We start from the raw sequence: 22,428 nt of genomic DNA on the forward strand, positions 1-22,428 counted from the left end.
ATGCCAATATTATACCTTAATAAATAAGAGTTCTTTGTAAAGTTACACTGATTCCAGAAGTTCATAGTTCATCAATCAATCATATCCACTTGAAGTTACGCAATCCATTAACCCATTGCTGTCCTTCTGAAAAGTTATGAATGTCACTTTTAGGGGATTAATCCCAGGAAGAAGATACTCTTGATGAATGTCCACACTGTACAGTTCAGGGAGAACTTCAAGACAGGAACCAGTTTTCATGTTTTCAACTGTTGTCATACATCAGTTTCATAAACAATACCCCGACTCAAGCATCTGATTCATTTTCATTATGATATCTGTTTTCATGTCATCATTTTCAAAGCAATATTCACTTCATAGGAAACATTATACCTCAAGCCTTAATTCATAATCAGTTTCAAATACTTTTCTCCAAATCCTTTCTTTTGAAACAATTTAGATGAAAATTTGTATCTGTTTTCAGAACTATACAGTCCGTGACTGCATAAAGCCCTGATGGATTAAAACCTGCCAGATTCTTACTTGAATATCAGTCTGAAGTAAGTAGTATGACTAAACTGGCACTTAAAATAAATACTATTTTAAATAAAACCTAGATTTGTTAGAAATTTGGTATTAATATAACTCTGTACCTATATATATATATATATATTGTTCATGGGTACATATGGAGTCTATTCTCTTATGTTCTCTAATCTTTCCTCAACTAACTGGATGAGTTCCTTAACATTATAAAATCTAGCTTCTAACAGTATCTCTAGTAGATCTTTGGTTTCTTTTGGGAGAAGACCGATTGGAAAATCTGGTGCATTTCTTATATAGTTTAATATTACCCTAAAATGATTTGGATCTCAATTTAAAACAATATGGGATTCTGTTTTCCCTCATTTCTGGTGTCTATATCTGCTAGTCTTGTATTTTCTATTTTGTTCAGAGTTGTTCTTGTTGTTAAAAATTTTGTTCCCCCCACATTTAGATTTATCAGATCACAATTGTCATTATTCTCTTTTGATTTTGTGGATTTTGGTTCATTTCATGGCTTTTCAAATTTTCTTTCTCTATACTTGGAGTTGCTATCTCCTTTCTTTCTGCTCTTTTCTTTCTTCAGTTTACCATTTTCTATCTGTCCTACTGACTTTCTTTTTCCTTTCTCTTTCTTTTGACCACTCTAATGGCCTAGTGGTTAGAGCATCTGCCTTGGATGCGGGAGGTCGTGGGTTTGATCCCCGGCCGAGTCATACCAAAGACTTACAAAAATGGTACTAACAGCTGCCTCACTGGGCATTCAGCATTAAGAAGTTAGTGTTAGAACTGGTCAGCCTGGTGTCAGGATAATGTGACTGGGTGGGACATCATGCTATATGTCTGTGGCTTGATGCCCCAGTGCTAGACATCACTATAAACTGCCACACTGCAGACATTGTAGCGATATGACTGAAAAATTGTTAAAGCTATGTAAAAAATCCAGATCACATCACATCTCTTTCTCTTTATTCAATTTTAAGTCTTGATTTTCCTTTTTAATTTTTTCTTTCTCCAATTTCTCATTTGATACCCTTTCTAGTGTCTTCTCTGTTCCTCTTTCTTTTCCTTTCTCTTTCTTTTGTGTTAATTCCTGCCCATTCATTACTGCTTTGTCTGTACCCAATTTTTCATTTTCTACTTTTCCTGGACATTTCTCTAATCCATTTCTCTGTTTCTTTGTTGAATGTTAGTTTTGCTGTATTAATTTGCCATTCTCTTTCTTCACTTCCCCAATTTCTACCCTTAGTAGTGACTTATCTTTATCTTTATTTGATATTAAATCTTGTCCATTTCTGCATGTTTTGCTCTTTTCCAATTCTTCATTCTCTTTCTTCCCTAGTGTTTTCTTTGTTCCTTCCTCTTTACTTTCTGTTAATTTTTGTTCTATCATTTCTCCTTTATCCTTCTCCAAGTTTACTTTTTCCACCTTCCCCAATACTTTTTCTTTCTCATCTAGTTTCTCTTTTCCTCCTTTATTATTGATGGTATTGTTAAATTTTTTAATGGTTCTTTGAAGTATATGTCGGGTTCTTCTAGATCTTCAAAAGGAATTTCTTGAGTCTGTTGTTGCTCTTTTCTTTGTAACACTGCCTTTTCTCCAATTTCCAGTAAATATTTTTCATTTTCAGATGAGGAAGTCCAATTGTTGAGCGATGAACTTGAAGAGGTTGATGATGACATAGAAGATATGGATTTCCTCGAGGGTGAAATACTGCTGCTTCCAATCTTTCCTGGAAAAACAGGCATAGGTAATGTTCTATTTCTCTTGTATTGATTGTAAGGTAGGACTTGTGTCTTGTGGGAGGTGAATTTCTTACATTTTTGCACAAGGACAAGATCAGACGTGTTTTTTTATATTCTGCGGCTGGCTGCTACACTACTGGCCTTGAATTTGGAATTAACATGCCGGTACATCAAAAGAAGTATTATTTCACAGTTTTTTCCTCTCTGAGGACAGGTATTTCTTTTTATTTGCATTTTTCATAACATTTGCATCATACACATTTTCATGCCCAAACCGTTGTGCTTATGCACACATACAATTTCACATCACATTAAAAGTCCTTGTTAGAGCTATTCCTTTAAATCAAATAAACACTTGAAAACATGGCTACGGCCACAAATATGAGAGGAGAAGCTTTCCTCGCTCAGTATTTTATGACTGAAGAGAAGGAAATTGATGTGGGAAAGTTAGTCAAAGCTCACAGAGCACCATGGGTACAGGCCCTTGACCAAATATAGCTGTCCCACATTGACTCTCATGATAGACCTGCTAGTATACAAATAGTAATGGCCCTGGCTGCACGAGGTCTTCAAGAGAAGATGGACAATTTTCATGCTATAGGAAAAGGGATATCTCTCATATAAAATATCCTAAGGACAAGGAAAAACTGTTACCAGAGGGTAACATTATCATATATGAACAGGTAGTAAAAGTGACTAGGCCTCCGCCTATCACTAGACTGTTCGTAAAGAAGTATGTTGACATGTATATCTTGAAATTTCCACATGAGATCCCTCTTTCAATATGCAAGGAAGGTTTCGAACAGAGAACAAAAATTAAAGCATTGGAAATTAGACGGGATACATACAAAGCCATCCCAGGCTTACATAACAGAAAAATCATCATAAAAGTTGATGCAAAAGACGCGCAAAAGATACCAGAATTTTTCAAAATTTTTGGTATACCAGTATCCACCTGGTTCTACAACTGTCACAAATATAGACCATGTACCAACTGCAACAATATAGGGCACAACAAATGGAAGTGTCCTAACAAAAACAACACTAACACTACAAACCAACAGGACCCAAATATACCAACAACATATGCTCAAGCTGTAAACAACAACATGTTTACAAAAAACACGGATCATGAAGACACTGACACTGAAGAGGAGATGGAAAATTCATCTCCTCCACACTCAAAATCTAGAACACCATCAACATCACTAGCTATCTCCCCAGAGAGGCATGATGTTATGCAAGAAGCAGCACAAGCTATCACTACAAAAACTCCAGAACTGAAAAAACACAAATCAACACAACAATAACACTAGAACCTGAAAAAATGCAGCACAACATAACAACAACACCAGAACCTGAAAAAATGACAGAAATTACAGGGACACCCAACACTTCACCCAAAAGAAATGGGAAAAAAAGGAAAGCAAGCACACAACAGGCTAATCAAGCCAAAAAACAGTCACAACAAAAACAATCCAAACAAGACTCACCCAATACCAAAATCATCAAAAACATACTTAAGGAACTATCCATCACAACACCAGCTCCACAGAGCCTGCAACTATCAGAAGACAAAACAACAACAACATTAACATAATGACAGCTACAGCACCACCAACACCATTACCAACCAATACCTGTACACCAACACCAATGACTCAAACTCAGCCTAAAGGAAACCAAAACAAAAAAGGAAAACATATCTTTACAACACCCCCAACAAGCCCCACAAAAAAACAGAAGGAAAAAAAAAACAACTAACTCTGAACAACAAAAAAATCCCCAAAACAAACCTGAAGCAGTAGTATCTAATGAAATAAACAACAGCAACAACATTGACAACAAAACAAACAACAACAACTCTAACAACAATGCTGACACTAAATAACATGTACAAACACTCCCTACTCAAAAATATTATTACTTTAGACCATTTTAACCCCTTTTTTGGAAAAGATGGAAGAAAAAATCAGACTAAACATTTTATCTCTCAATTGTAATGGTATAAACAATACTAAAGCCAATAAAATCTTAGATCTTGCCAAAAATTATGACTTAGAATGCTTACAAGAGTTACATCAGATAAAACCCAAAACAATTAAACATTTAGAAGACCAACTTAATGCCATCTTCTTAACTAATACCAACATATAAGACATTATGTTCAGGAGTTGGTATAATCATTAATAATAAATGGTTAAAAACTAAGTGGAAATTATTTAATATTCCAATTGAATTGAAAGGAAGACTGATACATTTAGTTTTTAATACTCTTCATATTATGCCCCAGCAAACAAGAAAAAGACACTATTCTACAATCAATTTATGAAATATATGCAAACATACAATAATGAAAATACTGTCATCATAGGTGATTTTAATAACATTACCCAAGAATGTGATAGAACTAAAGGCATTACAATGTGTAATAAAAAATACCTGAAACAAATGCAGGAATTCATAGTAAACAATAATTTAACTGATACTTTTAGACACAAATATCCCAAGAAAAAAGAGTATACATACAAATATAGGGATGAACAGTCCAGGATTCACAGAGCTTACATTCATAACAGACTTATTCCGAATCAGGATTTGATATGGACCATTCCATGGGCTTGGTAATTTTTTATTTAACCCAATTTTTCTGATTGGATTGTAATAAGAAACAGCATCACCTTCTTTATATTTATTAAAATTTATTTTTGTGTCATAGTTTCTTTTCATACATTTGCTAGAGAAATTCATTCTTTTTCTTGCAAACTCGTGTACTTTTTTAATTTTAAAGTCAAGATTATTTGCATACTCTGTTTTTTATCTTTCTTCATTATCTTTCTCATTTATTTCAGGTTTTCCGAGTACCGTGTCAATGGGAAGAACTATTTCTCTACCAAATGTCATTATACTGGGAGTTATTCCAGTTGATTCATGTACTGGTTATCTGTTTGCCATCATCACCAAAGGCAAGATTTCATCCCAATTATCTTAATGGGAGGACACAAATGCTGAAAGCATGTTATAAATGGTTCTGTTAGCCTCTCTATCATGCCATCACTTTGCGGTCTGGCAAATAGAAGTTCATGTTTTCTCAATTCCAAATATTATACAGATCTCTTAGAAAATTTCTGACTCAAAGTTTTTTCCTTGATCTGTGTGAATAAGAAGAGGTATTCCAAATCTTGTGATAAAATTATCAATCAATTCTTTTCCTGTAGTTTTAGGATCAATCTTTTCTACTGGGTATGCCTCTGTTCATTTGGTAAAATAATCACCTATGAGCACTATGTATTTATTTCCCTGTTTGGTCCTAGGAAGTGGACCTATAAAGTCAATAGCCACCCTTTCCATAGGAGAACCTACATTGTAGGTTTTCATGGGTGCTTTTGGTTTCCTAAGGGAAGATTTTCTATAGGCACACACATCACATTTCTTGCACCAGTTTTCAACATCTTTATTCAGCCCATACCAAAAGAATTTCTGTCGCACTTTTTGTAGAGTCTTTGCAACTCCTAAGTATGCAGCTGTGACACTGTTATGTACCTGTGTAAGTATACAGCTTTTTAAGCATTCCAGGACAACCGTTTGCATGGTGACTGTCATTCCATCAGCACTTTCCCATTTCCTATACAAGATATCATTTTCTACTACAAAGAAATCAACCTGTTTCCAGTAGTATTTTATTTCAGGACAGTAATGTGAAATATCCGACCATTCATATTTCTTTTCACTTGTCACCATCCCCTTCACCACTTTCAGAACTGTATCATCATTTTGTAAATGGGGTAATTTGGACATATCCAAGTTGTCCATGTCATCTTTTGACTGATAAGTGATATTTCTCTCTGTACTTATGCTGCTATCAGGAGACAGGAGTTTCTTCCTAACCTGTTTTGTAACATAACAGAGTTTATAACTTATACCCTTTAAGTGATTACAGTTTTCACTCAACACTCTTGGTTTTCATCCATGTGGAATCTCTGACAGATTTCTTGCTAGAGTATTGTCATTAAACGAGTGTCCAATTACCACAGAACAGATAGTCAGAATGAAGCAAATAGCAGATATTGGTTCTATGGGGAGTAGGCACAGTAAAAATATTGTGATAAGTGATATGAAAATATCACTTTTATATAACTCTTTTTTTTTATCTCTTTGTTCTTTGAGTTTACATGGAATGGAATAGATAAGGAACCTATATGATTTGGGAGCTTAGAAATACAAGCTACCAGTTCTATCTCTGATTCACTTTCCGCATAATTTTCAACTCTTTCAGAATAGGTACGATTCATTTTGACACATGGATGTCTTGATAACGCATCCGCATTAGAGTGCAATCTGCCAGCCCTGTGTATAATCTCAAAATGATAAGTAGCCAGAAAAGTTAACCACATGGCTAATTGACCTTCTACCATTTTTAAATTTATCAGCCGTTTCAGACTTCCATGATCAGTTCTCACTGTGAAATTCTGTCGATAAAGATAGTGATGCAAATGTTTGACCGCATTTACCACTGCAAGAAAGTTCTCATCTTGTGACACAATATTTTCTTTCAGTTTTTGAAAAACATTTACTAAAGTAGCTAATTACTTTTCCTTTTCCATTTTGGATTTGGGTGAGTATTGCTTCTTGACCCACACTTGAGGCATCACAGTCTAAAATAAATTTGTCATTTTCAGTAGGGAATGCCATGATTGGTGCATTTATCAGTGCATGTTTTATATCCTTGAAGGACTGCTCACATTTCTCAGTCCATACAAATTTTCTACCCTTTTCAGACAATTCATGTATAGGTTTGGCCAAAGTAGCAAACTGATAACATATGATCTGTAGTAACTTGCCAAAGAAATGAAGCTTCTAGTTTCTTTTACATTGGGTTTAGGGGTTGGCCAGTCTCTTGATTTTATCTGTACTTTTGCGCACACCAGCTTCACTTACAGCATGACCTAAAAATGTGACCTCTTTGTGAAACAGGTTGCATTTCTTCAGATTCAATTTCAAGTTAGCATTTTTCAGTCTTTGAAAACTATCTCCAAGTTAGTAAAGTGTTCTTCAAAGGTTTCTGAATAGTAGATGATATCATCAAGGTACAAAATAACCATTTTCCACAAGAGACCTGAAAATGCCATCTGGACAATATGAGTAAAAGTTGCAGGTGCACTGCAGAGTCCAAATGCTAATCTGTGCCATTGCCATTGTTCCCCTCCTGGTATGGAGAATGCAGCTTTATGAATATCTTTTTCCTCAATTTCTACTTGCCAATAGCCTGATTTCATATCCAGACAATACCACCATTTTGATCATGCTAAAGCATCTAAACTATCATCTATTCTTGGTAATGGCTGAGAATCTTTGACAGTGATATCATTCGATCCTCGAAAATCACAACAGAACCATCAGATTTAGTCACCATTACAGTGGTTACAGTGGGAACATTCCAAGGCTTTGTGGACATTTTCTATAATTCCATCTTTTGCCATCTTTTTAATTTCATTTTCTGCAACTTGTCTTTTAGCAAGTGATATTCTGTAAGGATACTTCATAACAGGTTTTGCATCTCTTGTATCAATTTGATGTTTTATCAAGGTTGAATGACCTATATCACTTGAGGATGCAGAAAAGATACTCTGATGTTTTATCAAAAATTGTTTTAACTGTTCCGTTTGTTCTTTATCCAGATTTTTAGAAGACCTTCCAAACATTTCTGCTAAATGTTCTGGTAATTGTTGAAAACTACCCCCTTTTCAGTTTATTGCACCACCAGGTGTACTGTGTACAACTTACACTGATTGTAATTCTGCAGTAACAGTATTTTTATACAAATGAATTGGTTTTTGTACTAAATTTGCTATTCTGAGAGGAATGTATCCATTTTTAGGATGTACTAAAACTTCTGCTACCAGTTAAGACCAGTTTTCTCCACAAATTTTGAGAATGGTTCAGTTAGGCCCATGGCATCCTTATCATACAGGTCAATTGGTCTGCCATTTACAATTACTTCAGATTCAGGCAGGATCACAACATTTTCAGTTAAAGCAATTCCACAGCACATAATTTTCTTTTCATCTGATTTCATATAGCATGGTACTTTTTCTCCTTTTACATTTAAATAACCTTTACTAATAATAGGGTCACACTGGTGTTTCTTTCAAAAGTCAATACCATGTATGCCATCTTGTTGTGTGTCTGCTAACAATACTTCATGTGTGAAAGTATGAGTCCCTAACATAATTTCTACCTCTGCTTTACCATCAAAAGGTTGGCTTTCTCCTGTTACAGTTAAAGCATACTTTTGACTGTGGTCACCTCCGGTTGTGAGTTTTCTAACCAAGATTTTACAACCTTACTACTTAGAATTGTAACATTTGCTCCAGTGTCACAAAACAAAGAAATGCAATTTCCATTTACTTTACCATTTACAAAATATCCTGTATCAGTCCCTAGATTGTTTAGTTTGATCAATTTGGACCTTTCTTTCTTTACAGTCGCTCTTCGGTCAACAAACTTTACCCATTTCTGTTTCCCTGACCTCTGGTCTGTCTTTCAGTATTTTCCCATTTGTTTCTAAAACTACGGTTTGGCTTGTACTTTTGATTTTGATTTCTATCTCTGTTTCATGAATTTGTTTTCTCTTAGTACTGTTTGAAAAGTTTTGAAACCATTTTCCATTGTAATCTCTTTGGCAAACATATCTTCTGCAATTGTCATTCCTATCTACTTGTTTTCTGTTCCGGTTTTTGTATTCTCTTTTTTTCTGTTTCTAACTGCAATTTTTCAACTTTTTCAGACAAATGTTAGCCTTTATACAATTTTATCTAGCTTGCCCTCATTAGGTACAGTTTCTATTTCAGACAGGGAGTTCACATTTTTCTGTCTCTGTTTATCAGCTCATTTTGTGAGCTTCCATTGTAACAGCTATTGTTTCAGCCTTATTTAGTGTTTTAGAACCACATTCTCTTAGTTGCAGTCTGGTTTCATAGTCTAGCAAGGCATCAATAAAGTAGTCCAGGGCTAAAATTTCAATGATTTCACCAGCTGCATCAGGATATGCCTGTCTGATAAGTTTCTTGATGTTTTGCGCTAATTCAGAAATTGATTCTCCCTTTTCTCAAACTCTAGATTTAAGTTGAGTTCTGTATATTTCAGCTTTACTTAGAGTTCCAAATCTGGATTTTAGCACTTTTACCAGATTGTAGTAATCTTTCCTTTGTTCTGGTTCAATTTCATTAAGCAAAGAGCAAGCAGTATCAGTGAGACTGCTAGCTAAATACAATGATTTTGAGTGATAATCCCAGTCATTAAGTTCTGCAGTAATATTGAACTGAGTTAAATATTCATCTGCATCAGTCTGACCATCATATAGCTGAGGTTTAATTCTAGACTGTTTCTTGATTCTCAATAGCTCATGAGTATGTATGTGTTCTCTACTACTTTTGATTCCACTGTTTCTTTGAAGAATGGGCTTTTCTATTTCTCTAGTTCTGGAATTTTCATTTCTATTTTCAATCAAATGTAACTTTTTCTGTAGATGATGCAATTTTGACACAAAACCTTGAAATGTAGATTTCTTGTGATCTGCTAGGGTGAGTACTGTATCTTTAACTTCTGTTGCAAAATTTGCCATTTGTTTTTCTAGATTACTTTCCAGTTTACCATAGACACTTGAATTCCTTGATCTTATTCCATCACTGTTATCATCAATTTCAGTTGTCACACTTTCAGTTTCATTTTCTGCCTCAGATTTCATATTCATGTCTTCCAAACATAATAAATGTGTATTTTGCTCCATTTCCAAACCTAATCAGTCACTTTTTAGAAAAAAGTTAAATTGTTTACATAAATTTTATCTACTACTGCTGGAGTCTGATTTTTATTTCATTGTTTTTTTTTTCTTTTTCCAGGATGATCAACTCTACCAGATTTTCAAGAAAGAAGGTACAATTTTATTAATAAATTTAAGAACTGTGTTATGGTGTTACCCAATTTTCTTTGATTAGATCATTATGATCCCACTTCTGACAACCAAATCTGTAACATCAAGGGTCTGGAAAATTACTCAGGATTTTAGCTTTCTTTTTCAGATCTTGAAGCTACAAGGGTTCAGCTGACTCTAGCAATAGAGATAAAACAACAATAAAGAAAGATTAAAAATTCAAGACAGATTTTTTCAGTTATGTCTCATCTGTAAAAAAACCTACACCTTTTTTTTATTTAAATTATTCACAGGAATTACAAAGTGCCCAATATTATTTACTGACAAAATCACAATTTTAGAATGACTGTAAATTCATCCAAGAACATTTTGGATTATATCATTATGATATATCAAGACTGTTAGCACATTGCCACATTCCAGGATATTGGTACATCTGTATATTCAATAATGGTATTCACTCATGTTATGTATATCTATATTTGTTATAAATCCTAGTTCATAATTTTATCTAATTTGTGTAAATTGTTTTCATGGCTGTAAATTGAAATGATTATCTTTAGTTGGATTTTGCCTAAGTGACTAAGTCTACTTTAGGAATATTAAAGGGGTATATTGTGAAATATAGTCACAATAGAAGGTAAATATAAGGAGGGCACTGAGCAATTAGATTCATTCCACATTGGAGTCATTTTATTTCTTGTGTTTTTGTTGTAACATCAAATCTGAAGACGTGTTTTATGGTGTACTTAGATATTATTTGCGAGGGAAAACATTTGCTTGGATTGTTCAGTGGAAATAGATGTGTTGTGACTAAAATCAGCTGCTTGAAGGATACACGAAGTAGCGGCATAGCAATATATATATATATATATATATATATATATATATATATATATATATATATATATATATATATATATAACGACTTTATGATTTTAAAATAAGTAATAGAAAAGAGTGCAAAGCAATAAGCTTTGTAAAATTGAACAAATAATTTATTTCCCTACAATACAAAGTGAAGATGTAAAATAAAAGGAACTTATGGTATTGCGAATTAAATTCCAAGTAATCCTAGAATTACTATTGCAAGTTCTAGTGATTAAAGATCCGAAGAAACTTTAGTGGAAATCCAAATTAAATCCAACGCTGAAAGTGTTGATGTACCTCTGGTTGCCTGTGTAGTAGTGATGTACTAACATTCTTTATTGAATCACAATAATACAATCCCAGAATATATCCTTATTTGAATTCAGAATAAATTGAAGTTTCTATTTCCAAAAGTGTTATTTTTGAAGAACACTTTGTATTTCCAGAGAAGAATCACTTGAATTAAACAATTTGAGAAAATAAATTCCAGCTCAAATGAATTTCTGGATACAATAATAATACAACCGATTCTGCTAAAATCCTACAGAATGAATAATGATTTTCTAGAAAAACAAGATTATATAGTCCTCTACCTGTCCTCAGGTCACAATTAACATTTTCAAAAAAACTAAAACTCAAAAACATTTCCTAATGGAGTTCATAATGTTTACAAAATAAAATCATAGTTTTAATTAGAAGTCTATTAAAATATAACATAAAATGTAGTAAACAACAGGTAGACCAGCAATTCATGGGGAATTTCCAAAGTTCAAAACTCGTTGTTTACGAAACCCAAATCAGTGATTCACGTCAGGTAGAAAATGAACTTGATTTTGGAAAAGGTCAATTCCAACATACAACATAGAATGTTATGATATCAGTAGCATATAATGAAAACAATTAAACTAACAAACAATTCAAGTTTCTGTTTTGAAATGATTAACCTTTTCACTGTACTGTTTTAGTTGCATATTTATTAGAATAACAGTTATTTTGTTATTCTTCAAAGTATCACACATACAATGGAGTTTCTTATATTTAGTGAGAGTCAGGCCTCCCGCGCACACACACACACACACACACACACTATGGTAAAGAGGTATTCTGAGTCGCCGGTGTGAACCGAAGGGAAGTATACAGAAAATAATTTTTTTTTTTTGCACGTCGCTGAAATACCAGTAAATTGTTCGGTCGAGATACTGATCGAAGATATTTTGTATTCTCAGATCGTATCAGATTTTCCTTGCTTGTAGTTCGTGTTGAGCAGACAATACATGGGTAACTTCTGGGTTCATATAATCTGAAGAAAAATGACGGAAGGTTGCTGGTAGTGCACGATTTGATTGTCAAGGCGGGACTTTTCAGTGGAAATAGAAAGTGCTCATTTTTTGTACTATAATATTATTCTGGAACTTATATGAATTGTTCAGTGGAGTTCTGGACAATGCCATTTTGACAGTATCACGATTCTTAGCGGACCAGTACATTTCCGGTTCAGAAGTTTATATGGAACTTTTTATTCTTTTGGACTTTAACATAACTCTTTTAGGATTAATTTGGATTCACTTCATAATACTGTAAGTTCCTCTCACATTTTCATTTATAACTTGGATAATAAAATTACTTTTTAAGTTTTAAAAAACTTGTTCGTTTTGCTTCTTTCTGTTACTTAATTATTTATAACCATAGATTCGTAGTAACTTGGAACACCACTGTAGTTCATTCCGAATAGCCTATACTTTTGGACTTTTGATAGAACTTTTATGACTATTTGAGATTTAATTCACAATACCGTAAGTTCTTTTTAACTTTTTTATACTTTGTATTCCAGGGAAATAAACTATTTATTGCATTTTGCAAAACTTGTTGGTATTCGCTCTTTTCTCTTACTTAGCTTAAGACCATAGAGTCGTAACAATATTCGGAGGTGTACGTTTTCTTAAAAATACATTTTGGTGGTGATCAGTGCTGTGGTTATGTACATATAACTTGCAGTCCTAAACAATATTCCAACGATTCTAATGTTGATTACCTGAATGGTCAGATAAATGAAACATAATTTCTTAAAATCAAAATCATGCCATATGTTTTTCAGGATTGATGGATATTTAATACATGTAATGTTGACACTAGATACCACGTTCACAGGGGAAAAAAACTGTAATAATCGAACAAAAATCGTATTTAGGCCGTAAACCTGTTATTTGTCAATGTCTATCAAAAGATTCCTGGGAGACTAAGTCCATAGTAGCTGTTCATATTACCACTGCAAGGATAGAGCTCACTTTATAAAATAACTGCAAAAGTAATTCGATACTTTTTGTTAGAGCTTTATACAGCTATTGTAATTGATCCTGTTTGGTTAAGTCTGATATAAGTTTGAATTGGGCAGATACTTTATCAACAAACCCTGACCGAAAAATTATGGCTGACATTAACATATTTTCACTATACATCAATGCACATCAGGTAAGTAGTAATGTCTATAGGCTTCCTACTGGAGACAGGATTATTAGTTAGTCAAATCAATTAAGCATCATTATTATTACATTTTGTCACGATTATTTTGATGACAGCGATACTGTTTGTATTATAAATTTCCTCTCTCTCTCTCTCTCTCTCTCTCACACACACACACACTCACACACATGTTGTGGATGTGTCTGGTACCTGGGTACAATGCTAATGGAAAATTATGTTTTGAATAGCAGAACTGTGTGATCTATTTCACAAGGTGATAAGAGCATATCGTGACACAGCCTGTTCAAAAATGTCGAGATAGACAGATAGATAAATATCAACAGATAAATAAATTCAAACGTTGATTATCAAGATGTTTAGTCTCAACAAGAAACGTTTCATTACAGCAACGTGTATTTCATTGTGGCAATTTGCAAGGCTTACAGTAACAGGTGCAAGAAAATTATACTCTGGTGAATGCTTCAGTCTACGCTGACACGCATGTGCCTCTTTGCCATAATGCTTTCATTATAAATTCTGTCTTTCTCCGCTTGTTTTTTTTTTAAAATCCTGCAAATTGTTATCGATCACAGGTTTTCTGTCCACACCGAGGTGTCTGGTACCAGGCTACAAACTAATGGAGAAATATGTTTTGATTATAGAAATATGTGATTTATTTGACAAGGTGATGAGAGCATAACGCGACATAGTCTGTTCAATTTAAGGCGACAGAGGTACCTTTGTCAAACAAGTCTCAAGAAGAAATATCTCGTTACAGCCATGTGTTTTTCATCGAATCGGTCTTAAGACTTGCGATAATATGTGCAAGCAAAAGATAAGTTGAAGGTATTTAGTCTATTTCTATACGTATATGCACCCTTGATTAACTCAACCAAAGCGACTTGAAAAAGACGAAGTGATACGAAGCACACAGTATACTAAGCACAGATATTTGCTCCTCCCTTCAACCTTAACTATGCGCAGTATTTATTTGTTTATTCGAAAGAGAGAGATGGGCGAGTGAGAGTATTCATTATTGTATTACACAACAAAGACATTGCTTTTCGTTATTAAAATAAAATCACTGATTAATGAGAACCAGTTCCTGCCATCAATGCTCAAATCTAGCTAAATGGTAAGAATTAACTAGAGGTGCACTATTCCGAAACTTGTTATGTCGCACTAAAATCTATTTCCAGGAAAAGCGGCCATTCAAACAATCAGCCGTAATTACAAATTATAAGCCAATACTATAATTGCCAAAAAGAACTGATGAGAGTTGTATATAAAATTCCTGCAGAGGCTGCATTTACTTAATACTATTATATATTAAGAAAAAGCCGTCTCTAAAACAGTATCTAAATTCCTTCCTTTTCTTCGACAAAATTTTAAGTTGTATGGTTTGGGTGTATGTAAAAATTAAAAGGTTTTGTAATAAATGTAGAGCCAAACTAATGTAATTAAAAAGCGGTAGGTAATCAGAAAATTAATGGGAGTCTAAATTATATGAAGGGTTATATGTCTCTTACATTACACACATGACGTTGAACAACTTCAATATAGAATGAAATATGAGTAAATGTACACAAATTCAACTTTGATACCAGGCCAACAGCTATGCTCACTCACTCGAGACAGAAACGTTGAAGCGCTCTTCTATTGATTGACTGTTGTGCAAGGTAATGAAACACACAAGAATAAATGGTGTATATGTGCTAAATGCATGTCCTTATTTTAAATGACGTACAGCTCCGGAATTCACAGTTGGAGCTAGTGGTATATACAATAAATATATCAATTTATTGAAAAAATAAATGATGCAAGCATATATTTGATATTTTTCAAAAGTAACAAAGAGAACGCTAGTGAAATGTTGCATGAACAAATCAAACTAGATGAAACATATTTTCTTTTCTTTCATGCTTATAACTGGATGCAAATTTGAAGGCATGTGGTAAGAATGAACCAAAAGGAAACTGAGTTGAATATTGTCTTTCCTCCTTCTCCCGCATAGTAAAAAATCCAAAGAGTTGGCATATCCAGCTTACCATGAAAAGTAGGTCGTATAAACCACCATTTACTTTTTACAGGGTGAGACAGACTGACAGAGACCGCGTTTGCAATGGAGTGTAAACATTCACTGGCGAACGCATTGAATACCGACCTTCCATCCCAAAACACAACAAATGACTTTCTTTATATATTGCGGATCAAAACTGCTGTACCTCTAAGATAATACATTACTGTGCATTAAAACGATTTGATTCCCCTTGGCGACATTAGTAAATAGTCTTGTATTATCATAGAAATCAACGCGAAATCATCTCAGTCTACTTGATTTTCGCTTCTCAGGCTACGCATTGAGACGTCAACTGTCTCTACTGCTAGTTGTCATGCTATGAAACATATCGGCAAAGCCACGGCAGAAAATCTGCTACACTCCTTTTTCACCTGCTTAGCCAAACACTGCGAGTGCGAGAAATTTATTTTGTTTCGCAATTGTGACCAACATGGCCTTTCACGTTGTTTGAATGAACCAGTCGAAGACTCTCTTCTAAGCACAGTCACTTTGAAAGCGCGTTTTCGTGGATGTGTAGGAGATTGTTACATTGTGTTGTTGATGACTTACGTTTGTTTATGAGTACTCATGAAAATTGAGGAATACCACGGGCAGCCACGGGTGATAAAGGGGAATAACGAGTATGGCTGAAAACCTACCTTCGTCTAAACTTGTTCGTGTTTAAATTTATTGTCAGTATTTTTCCATTGAACACAATCATAATTTCACGATTTTTTAACATTATGAATTTGATGAAAATAAATGGAAGTAAAATTTATGAAAATATATCAAACAGAGCTTTTTTTTAGTGTCAATCCTGACTCTGTTTAAATTAATATATTTTGAGCCAACCCTATAACGTGTCCGGTGTACTTGGGCAGACACTATAAAATCCATACCTGACTAAAAAGGGATGTCAATGGAGCAAATAAGATCAATCTATTTGATTCAAATTAAGTATTTCTATTTTTGTTTAAGAGCATGCCTTTTACTTTCAAACTGCTGTTGTCTACGTTTCCTCTGCACCCACTTCCCTAAATGCATGAACAAAGACGTGATATCATGGAGAAAAAATAGATTATTGTCGTATATACTGTTTTTAATTCGTGAGGGACGGATAAACTGTCATGTTATGATAACATTGCATCAAGGTCCGAAAGGCAACCGAACATTGTCGTGTACACCATTATATTTATATCGCACAATGTCTGGTACACTATTTTGCTTTATGGTATAAAGGTATTAAAACAGTCCAATGAGAAAAATCACTTTTGCTTCAGGAAATAAAAACGGTCCCAACCTACCAGGATGTTAAAACTGTTGGCGTGAGTTCGAGTCTTGGGCGTGACCAGTAATGGTATGTGAGAATGCTTGCCAGCACCTTCCCGTGGGTCGGTGGTTCTTACTGAGGTTTCCCCAGGTTTTTCCTACACGAGATATATTGGCCACCATGTATAACCTATCTTGCGCTGAGAAATGGCCAAAACAACAACAATAGCAATACAGGTTTTCAATAAATCACTTATAAGCGTACGTTTTCATCGTTTATTTTGGGACGAATTCATGTTGAGTGGAGTGTTGAGCGGTCTGTTTTGTAAACTCGCACTTTCCTAATATACCAATCTCTGTCATTAAGATGGTGAGAGTTTCTGGTATACTGGAATTTGAGATTATACAGTATATAAAGCATTAATTTAGAAAGGATTCGCAAACATATTATGTTACATTTTGTACATTTTAGAAAATACCCAAGCGTGGAAGAACTCTCAGATATTCATGGGCGCCCGCACATAGGGGCAAGGAGGCACTTACCCCCGCCCCCATTTAGCCTCTAAATCATGTTTTGGTCTACATGAGTAAAACGTAATAGCTGACCACTACATGTTTGTCCCTCCATAATTCTGCGGGCGCCCCTGCAGATCATGAACTATAGAATTGCTCCCTAAGTGCATGCGAATTACTTAATTTCCGGGGGATGGTAGTGGCGTATGTAAGTAGGCAAGTTATATGTTTGAAGAAACTTGTAGATCGTGAATTGTAAGTGTTTCGATGACATAATTTTAACCACCACCTTACTGTAAAGAAGGAAATATTCCGGTTGTTTCGAGCTTATTTTTAGATGGGTAGCGAGGCTTTTCCACCATTACCCCTCCCCGATCAGTCTCTGTAAAAATAGTTCCTATCACTACTTGTTGTAGTGGTGTTGCTGATGCTAATGGAACTGGTCCTCGTGGTAATTTTATTCATTATCGCAGATGAAGTAGGGATAGTTTATTAATTCCTATTTCCATTTGATATTGTAGAAAATTTAATTTTCAAGGTTCACTTACCATTTCTGGTTTTCAGTGACACTATCCATTTATTTCCCGCAGCTGGAATAGCAGATTGGGGATTAAAATCCTTCAAAAGATCCAATGCATCATTGTTGTTAAAACGTTCTGGTGTATCCGCAAGGACCACAAAAAATGGGCCCTTGTCGGAAAGATTATAACTCATTTTTAATACAATCTGTTTGATGACTGAAACCAGACTGCGTCCAACGAGTTTCGCGGCTGATATACCTTGTGCACAAAGACTCGGTGACGTATAAGATATCATTTCTTGCGAAGTCAAATCGAAAGCAACATTTTCCAGGTATATGAGATTTGCAAAAAAAAATATTTTATTTATTGTATTGTTTTAGGATTTGCGTAAAAATGCTTGGTAGACAAGTATGACACTTTAGTATCTGACAGACTCAACGAAACAGAAACAACTCTCCGGTGGCCTAGTGGTTAGAGCGTCCGCCTCGGATGCGGGAGTTAGTGGGTTCGAACCCCGGCCGAGTCATACCAAAACTTACAAAAATGGTACTTACGGCTGCCTCGCTTGGCGCTCAGCAATAAGAGGTTAGTGTTAGGACTGGTCGGCCTGGTGTCAGGATAATGTGACTGGGTGGGACATCATGCTACATGCCTGCGGCATGATGCCCCAGTGCTAGACATCACTATAAACTGCCACACTGCAGACATCGTAACGATATGACTGACAAATTGCTAAAGCTACGTTAAAAATGCAAATCACACACACACACGAAATAGAAAGAAGCTTCTCCTATTTCTGTTGAATTAACTTTTATTTAACCCGCGAATCTTTGTCCATACTTGTCTCAGACTGTCATTATAATTTATGGTCGTACTCGAGGGCAACATAGGATCAGGCAACGCGTTTGTTTATCATCAAAAGAGCCCGTCTCTCATAAATCGTTTTGTTGGTTTGACCTAAACGAGAGAAACAGACAGATAGTAAGACATACAGAGAGATAGTGTGGGCATGTGTGTGTGTGGTATAATCTGCTTAAGTAGATAAGATACGGAATGAAAGAACGAGTCATTCGAAGTTCTAAATGAGGAAGAGAAGAAAAAAGGATCATGTTTATATAGTTTGACTGTATCAAGTACAAATGTACAAAATATATTTCGAATAATTACAAGTTACTTTTCATTGTGGCAGTGTATATGAATTATAGACAAAATGGTTTATCTCTTTATGACCCTATTCTCCAAAAAAAAAAAAAAGCCATATTTGAGTTGGTAAATATATTTGCCCGCCCTGCAGAAACGATAATCCCCAAATGTCCCAATCCAAAGATACATTAAAAACTGCAAAAACAATTTAAAAATTGATTAGATGGCCAAATAGTATAATAGACTCCTACGTAAGTATTTAAACATGCATACCAACTTTAACTTGTCAAGATCATGTAGTGATTTTTCTAAACTGTACTAACAAGGTTAGTGCCAAAGAATTGGATATATTTATTGGATCAGAATACCTCTGTCTGTTGGATAAAGTAAGTCCTGCTTCTGATCAAATATATCACCCTTTAATTAACATCAAATACCAATAGTTTCGATAAACTAGAAGAAGAAAAGCATATAACTGTCCTTGATATTTTTAATAATATTTCATGCGTGTGGGACAATAGGTTTGGAAACCTGAAGATACACTCGCACTATACACGTCCAATATTGCCAAATAAATCTACGACAAGGCATACGAAAGAAGTACTTGAAACTCTTGTTGAAATGTAAATGCGTATAAATTCCTTTTAGAATTGTACCGAAATTGTATACTTATCCAAACCAAATGTAAAATAACCCTCGTGTTTGCGGCGAGGTTTCACATGTGAAGTTATTGAAATGGCTCCGTCGACATAAAACACTTCAATTTTTAATCAACTATATGCGCCCGTATTACATTTGCCTACTTATTTTCCAGATAGTTTTGATTCTCGTGACAGATCATATTAAAGTGATATCGAATTATCACAAACCGAATTTGGAAGTTAAAAGCATATAGCTTAGATATATAGATCCATAGAAGTCAAACATTTGTCACCAATATGTTCAGTCACAAAATTAAACATGTCATTACGGCAATATATGTTTTCAATATCGCATTACTACAACTTACAACTACATATGCAAGCAATTATAAACTGAGGTATGTATCAACTGTGTTTTTATAATATATGGCTGATTCAGTTGGTGATTTGATGACTTAGATTTACATATCTTGCATTATGTTTGCATCCATAGTTCTGTCGATCCAATAACAAATATTCAAATAACCATGTAATTGCCATAAAGAACTTGAGACAGTTTTAAATGAAACCAGTGTGGAGCTTACATGAAAAATGATATTTTATTGTCACAATAAGTTTTTAAGAACTGACAATTAAACACCACCCTTGCTAAAAGTTTTCATGTTACGAGTCTATGCTCTTAAAAAAAGTAACAGAAAAGAGTGAAGACAACAAGCTATGTAAAATTTAACAAATAATTTATTTCCCTAGAATACAAAGTAAAAAACGAGAAATAAGAACTTACGGTTTTGAGAATTAAATCCAAAAATGATCTGAGAATCAAAAATACAAGTCCTAGTAATAAAAAGTCCTGAATGAAACTGAGTTCAAGTCCCGATGAGATCCTAAATTGAAGGCGATGACGTGTCTCTTGTAGTCAGCGAAGTCCTGATATTTCAACAGTTTCTTGTTGAATCACAGAAATAGTATTCCAGGTTTGAATACAGTATAAATTCCAATGAATGTCTTTACCCAAGAATTTTGTCAGAGCACTTTTTTATTTCCAGAGAAATAATCACTTGAATTCAATAATTTGAAGAAAATAAAAATTCAACCCAAGCTGGTCACAACATAATACAACTTGACGTGAGTAGTGAATAGGGACGATCTGGCGACAATGGGACTTATCATTAAAAACACCCCTGGGACTGTCTAGCGACAATGGAAAATTAACATTAACCACCCTGGGACTGTTTAGCGACTATATAAATTTAACATGGACGAAAAATCGTGGGATTGTCTAGCGACAAGGGAAATTAACATGGGAAATAGATTTTGGGACTGTTGAGCGACAAGGCGAATTGAACATGGGAAATAGAGTTTGGGACTGTTGAGCGACAAGGGGAATTGAACATGGGAATAAATCGTGGGACTGTTGAGCGACAATGGGAAATTAACATGGGATTTTTTTTTTTAAAAACCGTAAGTTCTTATTTCAGGACTTTTTATTACTAGGACTTGTATTTTTGATTCTCAGATCATTTTTGGATTTAATTCTCAAAACCGTAAGTTCTTATTTCTCATTTTTACTTTGTATTCTAGGGATTTTAAAAAAAAATATAAAAATAAAAAAAGGGTAGGCAATGGAAAGTCAATCTCTTTTCGAGACCTATGAGTGGCCCTGAAAAGGGCCTTTGGGTTTATGTTAATGTATCCATTAACATAAAGGGCACCGCATTGGTCTTCTTCTTGTCCTTAGGCTGCGTCTCACTGTAGGACCGTAAATCAGGACTCTTTTGAGGCATCCTTGTCTTTCTACGTAGATCATACGTATCCACAGACTGGTGTCTGTCCTGTGGACAACTGTCCACTTGGATCGGACATACATGGGTATGTCCGTCCAGAACATCATTGAAGACACAAGCGTAGAAGATTGCACATCGGTCCACATCTTGAGGCACCGAGAACAGGTGAATCAATGCAGTGAACTGCACTTATTTATAGGTAGAGGTAGGATTGAAACGATTGAGTTTGTTGACCAATTCAAACACGCGTTACAAAATTCAGTCAGCCCGCATCCAATCCGAAGAGAGCAGTCTGTGACGTCACGTGGTCTATATAGATTTGCTAGCGCCTGTGTGCAGTCAATCTATGCGACAGTGATTCAACATGACGGAAACTCAGAAAACGATCCATTGGGGTGCACCAGCAGTGGAGACCGCCCAAGGGAACCCGGACTTACTTTCACAAGAGGTAAATTGGGATTTTGTGGATTTTCTTACCTCGCAAGAATTTGTTCCGGAACCTTCGTCACCCTCATTACCGCAAGTGGAGAATTTTAGACAGAGACAGAAAGAAGAATTGGAGAAATTTATACAACGACAAAAAGGAAGCGGAACAAGCTTTTCTCCTACAGCAACAGCAACAGCAAAAAGAAGAGGTAAGAAAAAAACAACAACAACAATAAGTAGCAGCAAAGAAACAAGAGGGTGAAAATCAAACAGTCACGGTACTGTTGGACATTTTAGCGGAGTTAAGAAGTCTGAAACAAATGTATCAGACTTCTTTATTACGACCGAAGAGAATACGACCTTCCCGAGTTAAACACGTCAACCCTGTGACTAAGCCTACCGTACCACCCTCAGTGATTTCAACCAAATCATCATCATCAACAGTACGCAGTCCAGAAGTAGGCCTTGGCCGTGGCAAAGGCTTAAGGCAGTTAAAGTTGATTGTTTAAACTCACCCCTACACCAAAAAAAGGCCCTTTTC

General features: G+C 34.9%; 1 protein-coding gene across 1 annotated transcript in view; it reads right to left on the reverse strand.

Moving 5' to 3' along the window:
* Positions 1-18,086, reverse strand: part of LOC149770046 (uncharacterized) — a gene marked incomplete at its 3' end in the record, with an annotated part of 60,092 nt that extends 42,006 nt beyond the window's left edge. The window contains exon 1 of the mRNA XM_089949481.1: positions 17,921-18,086. Coding sequence (XP_089805607.1) covers positions 17,921-18,086 — 166 coding nt within the window. The remainder of the gene's footprint in view (positions 1-17,920) is intronic.
* Positions 18,087-22,428: the final 4,342 nt, after the last annotated feature.

The sequence above is a fragment of the Sinohyriopsis cumingii genome, unplaced genomic scaffold (genome assembly GCF_028554795.1).
Source record: "Sinohyriopsis cumingii isolate HCF-2022 unplaced genomic scaffold, ASM2855479v2 utg002810l, whole genome shotgun sequence".
Lineage (NCBI taxonomy): Eukaryota > Metazoa > Mollusca > Bivalvia > Unionida > Unionidae > Sinohyriopsis > Sinohyriopsis cumingii.